The sequence below is a fragment of the Periplaneta americana genome, chromosome 2 (genome assembly GCF_040183065.1).
Source record: "Periplaneta americana isolate PAMFEO1 chromosome 2, P.americana_PAMFEO1_priV1, whole genome shotgun sequence".
NCBI lineage: Eukaryota > Metazoa > Arthropoda > Insecta > Blattodea > Blattidae > Periplaneta > Periplaneta americana.
In genome coordinates this window covers 190,893,766-190,913,195 of record NC_091118.1, presented here as the reverse complement: position 1 = coordinate 190,913,195, position 19,430 = coordinate 190,893,766, and the positions used below count along the sequence as shown (strand labels likewise).

At 34.9% G+C, this 19,430-nt stretch overlaps 1 protein-coding gene across 3 annotated transcripts in view; it reads left to right on the top strand.

The window, feature by feature from the left end:
- The window catches only part of bbc (choline/ethanolaminephosphotransferase 1 bbc), a 108,280-nt gene extending 93,985 nt beyond the window's left edge, over positions 1-14,295 (top strand). For all 3 annotated transcript variants that reach the window (XM_069819188.1, XM_069819187.1, XM_069819186.1), the window contains one exon: positions 1,298-14,295. In XM_069819188.1, coding sequence (XP_069675289.1) covers positions 1,298-1,437 — 140 coding nt within the window. In that variant the 3' untranslated portion in view covers positions 1,438-14,295. The remainder of the gene's footprint in view (positions 1-1,297) is intronic.
- Positions 14,296-19,430: the final 5,135 nt, after the last annotated feature.

Sequence of the window (19,430 nt, the reverse complement as noted above, 5' to 3'; positions counted from 1 at the left end):
AGAATAGCCTAAAATAAAAAAAAAACATGTTAATCTTTTTATTTCATTTGCAAGATAACCGTCCATTTTATTTAAACACTGCTGAAGGATAAATAATTCGAATAATTTCAAGGGAAAAATTGTTCCGGGGCCTGGTATCGATCCCGGGACCTCTGGTTGAACGTACCAGATTGTGTGCACTCGATGTGGGTCTCTGGCGTTTCATCAGCCCACGCGAGTTGTGCGGATATAAAGGGAAAAGTTGAGACGGTGTCAGGTGGAGTTCCCGGGTAGCTCAGTTGGCAGAGCACTGGTACATTCAACCAGAGGTCCCGGGATCGATACCTGGCCCCGGAACAATTTTTCCCTTGAAATTATTCAAATCAGCTTTACAGGGAGCTTTACCTGAAAGACTAGATTTGCATAATATATACGTCACTGTGTACGTTAACAGAAAACCACAATTCCAAGTCACACAGATTGTGTGCACTCGATGTGGGTCTCTGGCGTTTCGTCAGCCCACGCGAGTTGTGTGGATATAAAGGGAAAAGTTGAGACTGTGTCGGGTGGAGTTCCCGGGTAGCTCAGTTGGCAGAGCACTGGTACGTTCAACGAGAGGTCCCAGGATCGATACCCGGCCCCGGAACAATTTTTCCCTTGAAATTATTCAAATCTGCTTTACAGGGAGCTTTACCTGAAAGACTAGATTTGGATAAATAATTCCTTATTTTTTCTTTAATGATAAGTGTAAAAATCAGAATTGTATGGGTAATACATATTGAGTAAAACAGTGTTGACCTTTTAGGGGATTTTTTTCTGAGAAGAGTATTCATTTGGGAATAATATAATTATTAGAATTTTTTGTTGTACTCTATGCAAGGAATAAACTGGTTAAAATCTGCACAGTTGTATTACTTCCACTCTATATATACGCAGTGATAAGTCATTGTGCACTGAATATAGTAATTGCAGTAATGTAATAATGCAGACAGTTTAAGTTGAATTTCAATAAAATGTAATTGATATGGCGATGTTTTGTTGTCTTTGTCAATTGATTGTTTAGTGCACAGAGACTTTTCAGACACACTGTTATTTACAAACCTTCTGTCAGATTAACTGTAGTTGATGTTTAGAGATTTTTAATGATAAATTGTCCTAAAACTGTTAAAACTTTTAGTCTTACGTCATTGGATATTGACTACAATTAAAACTTTAAAACACTGAATACCTACAGTGTGATGATAAAATAATGTAACTTATAAAAAACTTTGAGATGAATACATTTCTTCTATTATAATGAAATTATTGTTTGTTTCAGCTTCGCTTTTATTGAGCTCGGTTCCAAGGATGTCCGCTAGAGAGCAGCCCCTGCTGTATTCAATGCAGCAGCACCAGCTACCAATTAACAGTGACGATGACGAGAACACAGTTCCCCTGCTTGAAGCTGAACATTCCTGAAATTGACATGACACTTGTATGTTGCATCTTGTAACACGCATTACCCTCTGTAGCTACAGAAATTCACTAAACAAAAGACTTTGCAAACCAAAAGTCTCTATTTGGATTACTGTCAAGAAACATTCTTGTAGTCAAGTTTGTTGCAATGAGTTTTACATACGATTTCTTGGTTATAATATGCCTATTAAAAATATTATTATACAGAAGAAAACATGTATTTCCTTGTATGAAATTAATTATGAGGCAGTTAATTATAAATTAATTGAAGATGATGTATATTTACACTATTACATAATCAAACTTCACAGTGTCTGTCACTAGAGCACAAATTAATCAAACAAAATGATGCAGTGTGTCAGATGTAGTAGAGTCAATAATTTTGTGGATTACAATTAATGTGAGTATAGTCTGTGTCACAGTTTTTGGCGTGTGAAATAAGACAATGGGAACGTCAAGTACAAGTGTTTTACCTTTGCCGCAGTCAGTCTGATAACTGTGTTTGGCAAATGGCTGATCTGATATGCATAGGAAGTGGTACCAGCTCTCAGCTGCACTAGCAACACGCTCACAAACTGGGCATTATACTCTAGGACACACGCCAAAAACGTTGGCGCCAACTATACAGTCAAATGTCGAACTGTATGTTTTACTTTGAGAAAAAGTCTATAATATTTTTCTGAACTGAACATTTTACAGTTGATTCTTCTAGATAATTTACACTAACACTTGCACTTTTTGTCACATCATCTGGTAAATTTTTTTGTCCAGCCAAAAATAGCCATAAGTCATTAGTAACATTTACAGCTTTGGCAAGAGACATTTTTTTTTCGCTATCATTGTCACTACATACAGATTCTTCATCACCTTCACTCACACCGGCTTCTTCTTGCATTAGACTACTGATAATGCCCTCTTCTGTAACCTTCTTTTCAACAGTTGCTGCACTGTCAATATCAATGAAGTCTTCTGGTTTCACGTCTGTAGATGTGTTATTCTTCTCACACATACAGTACCTGGCCACATTAATAGAATCACCTACAATTTTTAAAATACTGTATTTTAATTCTACATTACTGGAATGTTGAATAAAAATACCACTATATCATCTGCACTACATTTTCAGAACACATTTTGTACGATATTTTCAGATTGCAAAATGATAGTTATGCATGATGATGCACCTTGTGATAGTGTTAAAAGACTGAAAACCTTTCTACCCGAGAAAACATTTCTCTTTTGCCTTTGCCCGAAAATTCTCCGGATTTCAACCCAATCGAGAAGTTGTGGGCACTGATAAAAGAAGGAATGGTTGAACAGGATATTACAACCAAAGTGATTGAGAGTACACCACACAGAATTGAGAATATTATTAACGAAAACTAGGACCCACAACATTTAAGGACTTCACATGGCTTTAAATATACAGTATTTTTACATTTTGTAATCTGGAATTAATGTAAACATTATTTGAAATGTACTCCGAAGTGTAGTGGAGGTAATATATTTTTATTTTTAAATATACGTAAAATTGAACTGAATGTCTAATTAAATAAAGTATTTGGAAAATTGTAAGTGATTATATTAATGTGGCCATGTACCGTATCTGTCTCCAGAGTTCTGGGTCCAACTTTTCAATGTCATTGGCAGGCTCTTCTTTTTCTTCTTCAATCACTGACAAAATTCCGGACTTCCGCCAGCAATTCGTTGCAACAGTTGAGAGCAAGCTTTTCCATGCTGAAGTGAACATTTCCATGGCTTCTAAAATTGATATATTGGTGTTACTACTTCGTTGCAATGATCATATGTATGATGAAGGGGAAATTTTTGTTTTCGTTGTAGTGAAATTTTCGTTATATTGACGTTCGTACAATTAAAATAATTTAACATGGAACCTTATGCAGGTAAGGAAGGGGAATACAATTTTTTTTTTTCCAGTCATTAAACTGGTGTTCGTTAAAATACATTTGACTGTATAGGTGACAGAGTTGTAGCATCTTATGCACATCCATTTTGAAAATAATCTTAGCCCACTATGATGCATTTCTCTGTGTTAATAAAATTTCTGAAAGAAATCCACATACACATTTTTTTCATAATCAGTTGAAGGATAATAACTAACATTGCATCTATGGACTGCAGCTTAATTCCCCAAACATATGTTAATTCATTAGCAGAGTTTCAGTTACCATTCTAAGTACCTTTTAGCGAAATTTAATATTTAAACATTGTTCACATAATCACACATTAGATTGCTCATGATTAATGAATAGGACATTTGTGGCATTATTTGTGCATACAATACTTTGTGAGATGTAATGTATAGCAGTGCTGCATGGCAAATACCAGTAGTACACGAAATAATTATTGACTCTATTGCGTATACTGTGTCATTATGGCTTGACTCAGAGTTTTCAGTGAGAATAAACCGTTACATTTAGATTGTTCGGTAAAATAAATTTAACAAAATTTTAGGGAATTGAAGTGTCACAAATTTCATGATAATTGATGGAATAAAAACACAATATTTATATTAACCCACTCTTTTCATAACATAGCAAAGTTTTATAATAAATGCAACAATAAAAGAATTGATATACTGACAATAATGTGGGTTTGGTAATTGAAAATTGTTAAAATTTTGCTTGGTAACAACATAGAAGATGAGAATGCACCATTTTAAGAATATTCGATCACTGACAGAATCTTCATATGAACGTGTGCTTTTTTTTTGCTGTGAATCGTTTTCCTCTACAAAACAAATTTGATGAGATTGTTTTACATTCCATATTCACAGGTATTCCTACACCAGTATTACAATTCTGTATTAAGGAATAACTTGTAGATAATGGGTTGGGTTTGGCTTGTCATTAACTGTCTTTCACTTGTAATTAACTATTTTACTTCTAATTATGTATATGACAGTAGCATATTATTGGAATTTAGAGTCAGGAATTGATTTATTTAACATGAATTATGGTAATGACTTCAATTTGAATTATTGGCTAAATGTGCAACATGAATTGTAAATGCTTTTTCATTACCCTTAATATGAGGGGCCCACCGATAGGCAGTTTTTCATCATTTTATAATATATTATTACAGTTATTTATATTCTTAATATATGATATACATAAATATATTTCTATAGAATCAGAACATTTATTTTCTTTTAAATCTGTTAAGGATTCCTGAAATATGAAAGACTATGATCTGATTTTCATCTTGTTATACTGTATTTTACGGCCAAAGTAGGAATAAAGTATTTTCGAAATAGCAGTAATAAAAATAATTATCTATATAATTGCTTATAATTAAGCAAGTTGTTGCTTCATCTGAATCTGTGTATGTTCACGATATGCACTCGAAATTAAATATTATATAATAATAATAATTTTTTTTTCTACAATATGATTTACTTATAGGTATTTCTCTAATAGTTGTAATTACTTAAGATACAGTCACACGTCGCTACTTTTGCTGCGCAACTTTTATACTGCAGCTGCAAAAGTTGCGTGTCGTGTTCACACATAAGCCAAAAGCAGTGCGCTGCACGCTATTTTTCGTGCTGCGCAACCCGAGTGCTGCAAAAGTTCCAACTGGAGGTTGCGAGTCTGCTCACGCACAAGGCGCTACTTTTGCAGCCGCAGTCATGCTGCAGGTTTCCATCTCCGTGTTGACTTCTCAATATACATTTTGTGGTTATGTTCGCATTATTAAGAAACTCATGCGAAAGCTTCCCTATCTATTATTTGCTTTTCTGTCGTATCTAGTATTCAGAAATTGACATTATTTTTACTATAAAGCTTTTAAAAACACCTATATACTTAAATGATAACCAACAGCATATTCACGTAATCAATGTTGGCAACACTCCTGTTTGGAACTATGCTACGAAAAATTTAAAAAATGAATTATATCGTCAGTAATTATGCTCAGACTGTATTGTCTATTTAATAACTGTTACCGGTACAAATAATTTTATTTTCATCACATCTAACATTAAAATATATCCAAACAATAAAAGTATCATTGGCACATTTGGGTGGTCACACTGGTTGCAACCGCAGCAAAAGTTTCAACAAAACCGATATCAAAAATGCTGTGGCTGTAACCCTGAGAACCCTGTTCACACATCGCTACTTCTAAGCTACGTGCAGCATGAAAAAGTAGCAAGCAGCAGGTTCGGCAGCCGCTCCTTTTCGAGTTGCACCGTTGTTCATATGTCGCAGTACGAGAGTTGCGCAGTTTTTTGTACTGCAGCACTGCAAAAGTAGCGACGTGTGACTGTACCTTTATTTAGGTACAAGTAGTAGGGACAGAAGAAGGGAATTTATTATGTCGTACTCGATAAAATTGTATTTCAAATATAATATGCAAAATTATTAATATGAAGGTTTAAAATCTCATAACCGTCTTGTTGGAAACAATACTCCTTACTATAAAACTGTAAATTCTTCATTAAAAATTCTGAAGTATGTATGTGTAATGATGTGTAAACATCTATTTAACAGAGTTCACTTGAATCAGTTACATTGGAAGCCATTATCTGAAAGTTACTAATTATATTTTCAGCCATATTTTAAATGTGAAATAAATATATTCACATTGTCGGAAAAGTGATGTAGCATAAGATTTCTTATCTATTGCATAGTTTTTACTAACTTTGTGATGAGTTTTTAGACGTAGTATTTTTTTCTCTGTAAAACAGAACAAAAATAAACCATTTTTCAGAGTTATTAATGCTAACAGAACAAACAAATAAACAAAAAATCTTAAAAGAATTTACACAGCACAATGTAATACCAGATTTTGTTCCCATATATGGTGTTGCAACTTAGATACACTGAGAAGCAAGTGTATAAATATTTCAAGATGTATAAAGTAACATTTTAGTAATTCTTCAGAAAAAGTGAACCATAACCATACAAATAATTGATTAAATGGCGATCTTACTCGTGTTAATTACGTAAGCATGTACGGCTTACAGCTGTTTCGGTGCTACTTAACACTATCCTCAGAGCCTACTAGATCTCGGCACTATTTCAACTTCGCTGCCTGTTGTGTGGGTGTGTTCATGTGATGAAGAGTTCTGTCAAATAGTGCGTGTGTTCTGAAATTGATCTATGTGTTGAGAATTTGATTGGGGTGTGTTTTAGTGTGTCTGTATATTTCATATCGTTCTAGTGTGTTGAGTTTAATCGCCATTTAATCAATTATTTATATTCAACTGTTAAAAATAGTGTACGAAAGTTTCAACATGGATTATCATAACCATATGTTCCTCCATCACAAGGAGCATTCAGATGATGGGGAAAAAACAGAGCTTATATTGTCGCCTCAAGAGATCCAGGGGAAATTCAATAGAAGAGGTAATGTAATTAGTGACTAGTAAAAGAGAATTATGAATAGTAAGAGGAAGAGGTAACATTGACAGTAAAGTTTGATGAAAATAAAGGTGTATGATCGATGTCCTGTAGAATTGCTTAATTATGTGAAAGTAAATGAATCAACATATGTGAAGTGAAGTTTCTCGATTCTCCAGTAATTCGCCCTGGATCTCTCTGCAAAGTGTATTTTGCAACTGTATTGGATTTGAATGCCGATGTTTGCGTTTGTGATATGTCATGTGAAGTTCAGGGAAAGAAAAAATCTTGAGGAAGAGGAGAAATGGAAAGACATTCTACAAGCAAATATGGTACAGTCACAGCCATACATAAGAACATACAGGTAAAAATTTTTTATTGTTATGTTGAAAGTATTTGCAAGCAGTAAGTAAAAAGACGTGTTTACCAATGTATAGACCTTGCAGAAAGCAATAATTAAATAAAAATTGTGCCTACTTTGCTTTGGTTCACTTCTTCTGAAGAATTACATTTGTAATAGAAGATTTAGAAACTCAGGATTTAATTATGTGAATATTTAATCGGCAGGAACACCTTCAATATTAGTTGGTAGGTAGTTAAGATTTTCTTGCATGCAGTAACCGTTTGTGCACACTTATGCACATTTATATGGAATGATCATTTGAACGCACTTGACATGTACAGAAGTGAGATCAGTGGTCCTACTGAAATGAATATATGTTAACAACTTTTGTTCATATGATCAGAGTGGTGCTTTACTCTGCAAAAATATATCCACCATAATATACAGGGTGGACCATTTAAGTTGATAATGTGAAAGATCTAAAAAAACAAAGCATTTTAGAAAAAATATTTTAAATTAAAGTTAATTGACATCAAGGGCGAAAGTGTATTTGGAGGATGTTTTAAGGTCTTTTGAAGGTTAATCAGTTTTTTTAATAACAGCCTATTGTTTTTATTTTTTATTCTCATTCTTTGTACAAAAATAAACAACCTTTGTATAACTCAGTTTTCAATTTAGCACGTAGTTTCACAGACATTTGTTATAAAAACAAAGATAGAACACTGATATATATATCAGTCCCCTAACTGTCCATTGTGCAACTCAAACCAAGAAATGGATTCGGAATGCCTCAAAATCTGTGCTTCAGTGGCTGGCCATGATAATATCTTTGAAAAATATTGGAGTGCAAGAGGTCAAATGACTTTATTGTCAAATGCCTGGCATTAGAAAACAACAACAACAACAACATTTAACTAAATTTTTAAAAATAAATGTTCAAAGTGATGCCCTTCCATGTCAGTGCATTTTCCAGTTCTGTGAAGGAAAGATTGATATGTACTTAAGATTACTTTTCTCTATCAATATTCGCACAAGCATTTCTTATGCGCTCCTGCATGTTTTCTGAAGTCGAGGTGCTTCGATCAACTTTCTCGTTAAAATAATCTGATTGAATGTTACTTTTTGTTTATATAATAAATTTTAGATTATTATGTTATGTGTGGTCCTGTGCTGTGGCGTCACGGTCTAAGGCATCTCACTAGGACGCGCATTACGGAATGCACGCTGGTTCGAGTCCTCATGGGGGAAGAAATTTTCTCATGAAATTTCGGCCAGTGTATGGGACCGGTGCCCACTCAGCATCGTGATGCACTTGGGGAGCTACGATAGGTAGCGAAATCCGGTTACGAATACCAGCTATAACGGCTGGGGGGATCATCATGCTAACCACACGACACCGCCATTCTGGTTGGATGATCGTCCACCTCTGCTTTGGCATGTGGGCGTGAGGCCAGCAGCCGGCTGGTCGGTCTAGGCCCTTTACGGGCTGTAGCGCCACGGATTATTATTATGATACTATGTATGAATTACCTTTATCAATTCTTATTTTTCAAACATCTCTGAAACTACATGCTAAATTGAAAAAATTGTTTATGCAAACGTGGTTTGTAATGAGAGAAATGAGAATAAAAAATAAAAACTATGGGCTTCCCTTTGAAAAAATTAGATTGACCTAGGAATTGTTCTTCAAATAAAAACATAAATAATGTATTTTGCTTTCCCCTTTAAGGTCATTTAACTTTTATTCAGAACTTTATACTTCGATTTTTAGATTTTTTGCATTATCAACTAAATGGTCCACCCAGTAAAGAAAAGCACAGATATAAATGTAATGTAAGATACTGCTTCATGCATATGTTAGCATTAAATAAAATACAATATAATATGAACTGTGGATTACGAACTACATTATTAGTGGAAGAATGATATAAATAACTGCAGACTAATATTAAATGTTAACTATTCTGTGTGCTTTTGAAATATTAGAAAGATGTTTATTAACATGTTCATTGTTGAAAGATTATAAGTTTATTATTTATATTTTTTTTAGCCAGATGTAATTCCAACATGAGTGTTTGGATATAATTACTGTGTGTGTATACTGCAAGTAAAACACAATTATTTTCTCGTTCATTGCATTTGGAAGATGTACAGAGCGTTTGCCTACGGGTGGGGGCCAGGAAAGTGGCATGTGCTGTACGCCGCTTTGTGCGCGCAGTTGTTGAGACACGCTCGACAATGAAGATCGACAAGTTATCAATTGTGAGTCAGCTGTTGCAGTGTTTTTACGTACAGTGCAGTTTCTTGACACAGTTGCTTAAAATTTGTTAACAATGCAAAATGCAAAATTTACGCTTGAACAGAGAGTTTTTATGTATGATGCATAAGTGAAATCAAAGTCAAGTAGAGAGGTGCGTAGGCAATTTGAAGTGCTCCAATTCCGGGTAGAGAAACTGTTAGACGTCTTGTTAACAAATTAAGGACTGGGTCGCTAAATGCTACAATTCCTAAGTGAAAACGAAGAGTATTGACGGAAGAAAAAATTGATGGAATCAGTGCATCATTTACACGCTCTTGTAACAAATATCTAAGACGTATTTCACAGGAAGTTAATGTTTCAAAAACATTAGTCTTTACTACTGCTAAACTTTTAAAATTAAAACCCTACAGAGTAAGTATCGTGCATGAATTACGGCCTAGAGACGATGAAAAACGAGTTCAGTTTTGTAACTGGATTTTACAAAGTATTGTGGACGGTATTGTGGATCCTCATTTAATAATTTTGTTCTGATGAGGCGTGGTTTCATTTATGAGGTCATGTTGCCTCACTGAACAATAGGTATTGGAGTAGCCTATAGAGAATCCCCATTTAATTCATGAGGATCCATTGCATGACGAAAAGATTGGTATTTGGTGTGCTGTTACAGCGAAGCGAATTATTGGGTCCATTTTCTTTCAGGATATAGTAAATGCACAAAGATATCGCACTCTAATACTCGCGCCATTTTTCCAAATTTTATCAGATGATGAGAAACTTAATGGATATTTCCAACAAGATTCAGCAACAGCCCATACAGCCCATGAATCCATGAATGATATAAGTGACGTTTTTGGAGAAAGGATTATTTCTCAGGACTTATGGCCACCAGGTTCCTCTGATCTTACAGTGTGCGATTTTTATTTGTGGGAAACTCTAAAAAATAATGTATATAGAAATAATTCTCACAGCATACAAGAATTGAAGACGAATATAACAAGAGAGATTAGAAAAATTACTGAAGACGAATTTATTCGTGTGAATGCTAATTTTATTCAAAGATGCCAGAAATGTGGGATTCAGATGGAACATCACTTCCAACATCGTCTATAACAAGGTTAGTACTACGTACAGAAATTATTGTGTGCATGCTATTAGTATAGAAAGCGGAAGCTTATGGATAGACGATTTCCACAAGCGACCCCGCAGGCAGGCTGCTTTCCTGGCCCCACCCGTAGGCGAATGCTCTGTAGAATGTTAAGATACAGTATTTGTTCTTGAGTTTATATGATAAGCATGACGTTCCTCCATACATAAAGTGCATTATACTGACAATGATTCTAGCCTTAAAGAATAATTTTAATTTACCAAACAACAACTATAAATATCAAAATAATCAGGATTATAAAACTAGTAAAGATAAAAATTTCAAGACTTGTTCAGGTAATACTGTAAAAGGAATATGGCTTTAACACAAAAGTGCTATCTGATGTTATTAATATTTCAGTGTTTGCATATGGGTCATGTTCATATTTCATCAATTAAGTTTTGCAAACTGAGTTACAGACTTCATACTTCTGAATTGCTTTTGTTTTTATATTAAGACATGGCTTGTATTGGAACTGGTGCTTAACTTAAGTTATATAAAATATACATTGAAAGGAATATATAGTATATATTTTAGTTGAGTGATGAACACTAAGAGTGATTAATAGTACATTATGCAATGAGCCTATAACGATAGTATTTAAGAAGCGAGTATGGATGTTTATGAAACTCGCGCTCGTTTCATAATTTTCATTCGAGCTTCTTAATTACCATTATAGGCGAGTTTCATACGACTTTTTATGCTCGACCATATTTCTATCTTGAAATTATTCAGATTTAACTTATACATTTTATTTGTATCTGACAAGATCGGAAGTGACCTTGTTCTAGGTCGTGAATTGTGAGATGTGCGCAGACGCGAAAGTATTGATTTTTTCCAAGGAACAATAATATCATTGACCTTGTGTAATCCCGTTAAACTTGGTATAACCTTGATTATTGAATTCGACATTGAAAAACGAGATGACAAATTGAATTTATTTGAATATTATTTACAATTAACGCTAATTATTATAGTAACGGAACGTAACCTTCTGCAACAGTATTGGATTTCCAGCCTCCGTGACTTTTCGCTAATTCTCTTTCGATTGCATATCCGAGAATAATCGATACTTGCAGTTTTATAACGGTACAAAGTTGAGTTGTCATTGGCTGAAAACACCTGTACTTTAATGAGTAGGTGTACTTTAATGACATGCATTAAAGGACTGCTACCAGGTGTATAATTACCACATTTCGGCATGGTCGAGCATAAAAATATTTATGGACATGTTTCATAAATTTTCGTAAATAACTTACTTGAATACCTTATTTCATTTAGTTATTAATAATGTCACAATCTTGCCATTAGAAAAGGATAGTTGGTATTATTTTAAAGTAAGTTAATGAAGTATTAATAATACAGCCTAGAATAGTATTGAATTAACACAAGAGAGTGTGTGTAGTTTGCTTTGTGCAAGTAAATTATGTGTTAAATTATACTAATCTACTAATGTGATAGTAGCAATTTCTTTGGATTCCAGAACGAAATTATGTAGGAGTGAATAACAAATAATCTTATTTGAATTGTATATATGATGTATTGTATTTGCCAGTGGCATGCCGTACATGGAAGGCAAGGGAAGCATTGCTTCCCCTGTTCATAAAGCGAAAAAGAAGAAATATATTGCAGAAATTATATTTTAATCGTGAGAACTATGGACTCTATAATATTAAAATGTCACAAAATTCTTTCTTTAAGTGCTTGTCCTGCTCGAGGCGGATTCGTTATTCATATTCTTAGCTTGAGGCGCCTATACTGGCCGATACGGATTCGTTTATTTCCGTTCAATGATTTTGCTACTAAAAAGAGGAGAACTGCTCTGATCTTTAAATATATTAGGTGGGTTGGCAGCTATTGGTTTTGTACTATACATATAAAAATTTGTGTTGTTCCTTCCCTCACATAAAATTGCATTGCATGTCACTGGTATTTGCTTTAATTTTATGTCTATTTTCGTCCTATTACACAAAGTGTATAGTGTTCGAATGAACATCTTTTTGAAGTATGAATGCCTCTACATTCGTCAGATAATTTATCATTCTGATCTTTATTATTAATTAACACCAATATACAGTAGTATCGAATTAGGGTAGTTTTCACAGTTACATATAGGGTGGAAGCAATATAACCCTGCGCATTGAAAGAAGGGATAGATTACAAGAAAATAAACAAATCTACTGTAGTACACATTTTGAGGTTAAGTGTATGGTTAATTAAATCATTGCATCGAAAGTTTAAACTCGTAGGCAACATCGCAGTGCCAAAGATTCCACACGGAGGCATTGAATTCATCCAACGTGCGATATAAACAAAAGGCTTTCGTATTGCAAAATCAAGTGACTGCTTCAGACCAGGTTTTCGTCGACCAAATTTAAAATCCCCTCTTCCCTGTCATCAATTTCATCAGGTCATTGTCGACCTCGATTGTGAAACGTTGGAATTACGCTGCCCATGTCACGAACGAGCTAGTAGACAGCGATGCATATCTCTGCATTTGGTAATGATTGAATGATATAGCTGTAATGTCCCATGTTGGGCAAAGACCTCCTCTGCTGGGGGCAGACCCCCTTTACAGGGGTAGCTCAGCACTTTGTTCTTGGTCCTTTTATGCACTGTCCATGTATTACTAACAGTAGCACTTTGACAAACACCGAGATTACTATTTACAATATTTTAACTAGCACTTTCACAAACAATGACTTTACTATTTACAATATTTTGACACATATGTTTGCTATTTTCAACTAACACAAAATCACCGAGTTCACTATTTACAATATTTAATATCCTACAGGAAACCTCTCTGCATACGCACGTAGAACGGCATACCAGTTATGATATGCTAACTTCACTTAAGATCGGAGATCACATAATACTAGGACAAGATAACTTTGACTATTGAGACGAGGACAGCTGATCGGTGTTGCCACATCTAGAAATGTTAGTCAGGCAACAAATTTGCAATACTTTACATTTAATTTACACGAAAACCGTTCATTCTATTGAAATACAACAGAGGAAAAAAAAAATTCTTTATTACATTCCCTATTGGTATTGACAGAAATCAAGATCCTAAGAATAGTAATTATCCACGACGACATTAAAGTTTTTCTGACAAAACATTTTTTATTTCGAAAAAATATATGGTATTAGAAATTTTTGTTATACTCAATATGACCAAATTGCTCTGCAAAGCTGCAGGGTTATTTCACTTCCATCCCGTATATGCTAGCCTACTTATAAGACTGGTGTTACAATAATGCAATGCTTTTCCGAAAGGTTTTCTCTAAAAATGTAGTACCGGTATGTCACTTAGAATTTGAAAATTAAAAAATGCACATAAAGAGAAACAACTTACTAAAAATAATATTTTGAGGATTCAGTTTTGCCAAGAGCTTTCAAAACTCCTTTTTCTCAGAGGTAATATTTTTGACTTAATGTGTTTTGCTTGTAAGCCGACGATTTAATCCATACTTTCATGTGCCTACAGAAAAGCGAGATTTTGAAATCCTGTTATTGAAGGTCGTAGCCATTTACTACTTTGCAGAAAATGGAAATGAACCCTCCTTAGTTTCCCACTTGTTCTCAAGAGACGTTTCATTGTATATTAGTTTCAATATTCAGCTGTTTCTAACTCTTATTGCTTGAAATACATGTATTGGTAAGGTACACATTTATAACAAACTGTTTTCTTACATATTATTTCTTCTTGGATTATAACAAATATATATTTTTGTACTTCAAATTTTGGTATTATTATTCATTAGGGGAGACTGTTGTGCCTTTAAACACTTTTCACATCTTATTTTTTTTTAATTTTGGGAAATGATATTTTTTTAAATTAAAAATACTTTAAATAATTATTGAAGATTCCTTTACAACTTCGTGTATATATTTTCCTGTTCTACACATCTATTAAGGATGGAAAAAATAAAATCTAATATGTTCAAAGGTACAATAGGTTCATGTACCTTAGAACAAACCCTCTTGTAAGTTGGAACACATGTAATATAGGTGAGAATATAGTTGTAAGAACTGACAATCATATTTAAAATGTATTTGCAATCATAAACCATAGCAGGCTTCTCTGATTTAGATTTTATTTCAAGAAGGAACAAGAATTGCTTTAACAGCTTTCTTCAAGGCATCCGGATCAATTGGGGGATCTCTTAATTCCAGACTTACTTCGTGGCATAATCTTAAAATAAAAGAAAGACAAAAACCAATAGTATTATGTACCTTGAAACATGTTCCATGGTACAAGATGTTCTGTGTTCAAAGGTACAAAAGGGTGCACGTTTAAACAAATGTGGCTACCAAAACTAGAGATTCGAATAAATCATGGAAATTAAAATGTGTTATTACTCACCAGATGATACGGAACACATTGTACTTAATGGATAGTAACAAATACAATCTAGTTTTATATTAGATAACATATATCAATGAACAAAATGTTTACTTTTGGTACTAAAAAATATTCTTTCGTTCACAGAATTCACACTTTACAATAAATCAAACCAAAACTACGACCAGAGCTACTTAGCGGCTTTCCCTACAATCTACTTCAGTTTGAGTCCTCTAGGTAGTAACAAAAATTAAAAAACAAAAAATGTTCAAAGGTACACTATGCTAAAGGTACAACAGTCTCCCCTACTCTGCTGGATAGTTGTGAATGAATGATTTTGGCTTATTATTCATTATGTCCATGTTTCTGTCTTCTAGGCTGGCAGCTCTGACCGATGCTTTTCATATTTTTATTTCATCCCCTTCAGATAAATACCAGAATAGTTCCTTTGAAGTGACAATGACCTTTTCCCGATTCCCTTACCAATCTGCATCCTGTTATAAACATCAGTGATGGGCGACTCCTGCAGATCATACTGCAGTTGAATGAAATATTGAGCAACTTAAAGGATCAACATGAGGTTCGATGGTAAGTTGAAAATGCTCAAATTGGCACTTCATCATTGTAGTTCATTCAGACAAATAATACAGTGAGGTTACCTCAGAATACTTACTTATTTAGAAATGGCTTTTAAAGAACCTGAGCAAGATTAATCCAGTCCCTAGAATCATATCCCACCTCCCTCAAATCCATTTTAATATTATCCTCCAATCTAAGTCTCTGCCTCCCCATAGGTCTTTTTCCCTTTGGCCTCCCAACTAACCCTTATATGCATTTCTTGATTCGCCTATACGTGCTATATTCCCTGTCCATCTCAAATGCCTGGATTTAATGTTCCTAATTATGTCAGGGTCCCGCGCCATGGCGTCGCGGTCTAAGGCATCCTGCCTAGGACTCGCGTTACGGAATGTGCGCTGGTTCGAGTCCTCATGGGGGAAGAAATTTTCTCATGAAATTTCGGCCAATGTATGGGACCGGTGCCCACCCAGCATCGTGATGCACTTGGGGAGCTACGATAGGTAGCGAAATCCGGTTGCGCATACCAGCTATAACAGCTGGGGGGATCATCGTGCTAACCACACGGTACCTCCAGTCTGGTCGGATGATCGTCCACCTCTGCTTCGACATGTGGGCGTGAGGCCAGCAGCTGGCTGGTCGGTCTAGGCCCTTTACGGGCTGTAGCGCCACGGATTATTATAATTATGTCAAGTGAAGAATACAATGCATGCAGTTCTGCATTGTGTAACTTTCTCCATTCTCCTGTAATTTCATCCCTCTTAGCGCCAAATATTTTCCTAAGCATCTTATTCTCAAACACCCTTAGCCTCTGTTCCTCTCTTAAAGTGAGAGTCCAAGTTTCACAACCATACAGAACATTCGGTAATATAACTGGATAAGGAAAAAAATATCTACAAACCTACCATTCCATATTACCTCCAAAAGTGCCAGCTAGAAGAGCTTGAAGTAATCGGACTTCTGGTTGGAGCAAGAGGTACCGCTACTCTCTTCATGAAAGATGTGTTTAAGAGGCTTGGAATACCTACATCTATTATTCCGATTGTAACTTTACCTGCATTGAAAGGATCAATTGCTCTCCTGAAGCATCACCTATATTCGAAATGAAACCAAGTTCATTAGCATTCTTTACTTTTTTGTAGTACTTGCCTCTCTAAAATTAGGTATATTTCCACCAATCACAAAATGTATTTGTAGCTATGTACTTGTAGGAGTTTCGTTGTCAAAACAAAATTAATGGTTCTCTGAACTTGTAAACATTTATATGGTTAAGCACTCTTTGTCCCTTGTGGCAGCTCACGAATAGTGAGAAGATTTCTAAATTCCATAGGCCAAGATCATACTGCAATTAAATTAAATATTGTGGAACTTGAAGGATCAACATGAGTTTCGATGGTAAGTTGAAACTACTCAAATTGTCACTTGATCATTCTGTTTATTCAGATTGTGTAGTGGTTATGGCGATTGCAATAATAGTAATTGTTATTTTTATAGTCCTATACTTCTGTGTAACCATTGACCACAAGTACCTTAGCTTATGTTGCAGATGTTTAAAAAATTTGCATGTAGAAGTATAGATTTCAAATTTCTTATCATATGAAATTGTTATTGTTACTGGTGTTCAAATAATGGTTTTGACATGCTGTCCATATGACCTATTTCTTTTTATAATAGAGCCATCAACAGATGGTGGTAATGGATTTACTGGGATATATATCATTCTATATGTACAAGATGGACCAATGAAACTGGGAATTTTAAAATAGTAAAATGAGACTTTAAATATGTTATTTTATTTAATTGACTTTAATCATATGAAAATATACAGGGTGATTCACGAGGAAAGGTAAAAAATTTAGGATGTGAATTCTGAAGTCATTCTGAGTCAAAAAGTTCATATGAATATGGGTCCGTTTTCGAACGGTTACGGAGTTATGGCTCTTTGATTTCACAAAAACTTCTGGGATTCCATTATACTAACTCGCATTTAGAGACAGATAACGGACAAATTTAAAGTTTATATTCACGTATGCATACATACCTAATATTCTATAGATGTTGGGGTCAATGTTTTCGCACATTTTCGAAGGTACCTCCTTCTGCTTCAATGCACTGTTGCGCTCGGGCGTGAATCGCACTCATCACTCGGGAGAGTTGCACGTGGATGTTCTTTATGCCACATCCAAAATATGGTCGATTAGCTCCTCTCGCGTTTCTCCCTTCCTTTGGTATACCAAGTCTTTCATCCAACCCCATAGACAGTAAGACGATATGGTACCCTTCTGTTTGGAAAGCGTCGTTCATATTCAGCAATGGCACGCAAGGAACTTCCATCGCACAAACAATAAACATACACAACAGCGGCGTATTCTGTAGTCGAAAATTTATAAGGCATCTTCAAAAACACAACTTAACACTTCCGATAATTGTACCTGTATAACTACTGTACTGTAGGTAGTTGACTGAACTGCTGTGAACTGATAAGTGATAGTGTAGGCTATTTGTGTTATCTGCGGGTTCTGTGTCATTACATCAGACAAGGGCAGGCGATTGGACATTTGTAATGCCCCACCACCCGGTTTCTTTCCCTTATCTACATCGCTCACAATGCAGATTCCAATGTTACGTCATTCATTGCGATCAGTGGCCTTGCCTCACGTTCTCACGTCAGCAGCATATGGTAACGTATGATTCACATTGGGGTGAGACGTTTTACAAAAAAATGCATCTAGTTCCGCCATCGTTTGAAAACGGACCTATGTTCATATGAACTTTTCCACTCAAAATGGCCTAAGATATCGTATCCTAAATTTTTTATCTTTCCTCGTTGAATCACCCTGTAGAATATAAAATGCCATTTGCAGATTACCACATAACCACTACTACTTGAAAATGACATCCTTCAAATGACCACCGCCAACGTGCATACATTCTTGTAATCTCTCTCGCTCTCAAATTTCTCATGACTTCTTGCAACATCTCAACTAAGATGTTTCTTCAGGGTTTCGTGGATATACCGCACTTGGCATATTTATGTAAATCCGGGGATCATGCAGGCCATGGTATGTCTTCATATTTTGGTGCCGTCATAGAGATACCTGCAATGTTTGCTGTTTATCTTTTTGGAACAAAGTTCATCTGTTGATACAAAATCAACTGACCACTTAAAAAAGATTCAATCATTCTGATAAAAGGAGCTTCATTAACAGTTGTCACATGACCACCGCCATCCTCAAAGAAATATCATGCAATAATTCCTTCAAATGAGAGAGCACTCCATACAGTAGGGTCTGCTCGAAGTTGCTGTGGATTTTCCTGTGCATAATAATGTTAAATTTTGTTTGTTTACGAAACCACCTAAATGAAAATGGGTTTCACTGGACATTCCAGGATTGGGAAGAAAATATATTATTTTCGATTTCATTAAAAAATCTTTCACAACAAATGACACGATTATTCAAGTCCTAAGGATTTCATGTTGCACAGTTTGCAACTTCTATGGACCAAAATATAAATATTTCACCAGTATTTATCTTACACAAGCACAGCTTATATTAAATAACAGAGAATGTGTCGCACTATCCACGAAATAAATTAATTTAGCTTCGGCATTTTCAGGAGTACCAAGTTTTTGCCTTACCAGGAGGTTTCTTCTTTGGTGTTGAGTCTGTTTGTCCTAAATTACGAACCCAGGTTTTAATGGCATGTTTAGGAGGCACAGGATCATGACAACGAAGTTGAAAGTGAAGCAAAATTCTCTGTAAGCAGCTTTGTAGCAGTCACCATTTTCATAATATTTTATAGCAAATTCTCGTTGCTTATTATCACAGTATAGTATATACAGTCGCGAAGCTCAATACGTAGTAAATATGCAAACATTAGATAGTTGCTCACCACTAGGATCGCTAATATCGCCTCATTACAGACAATGCAAAATAGTACCGTCACAGTCTATT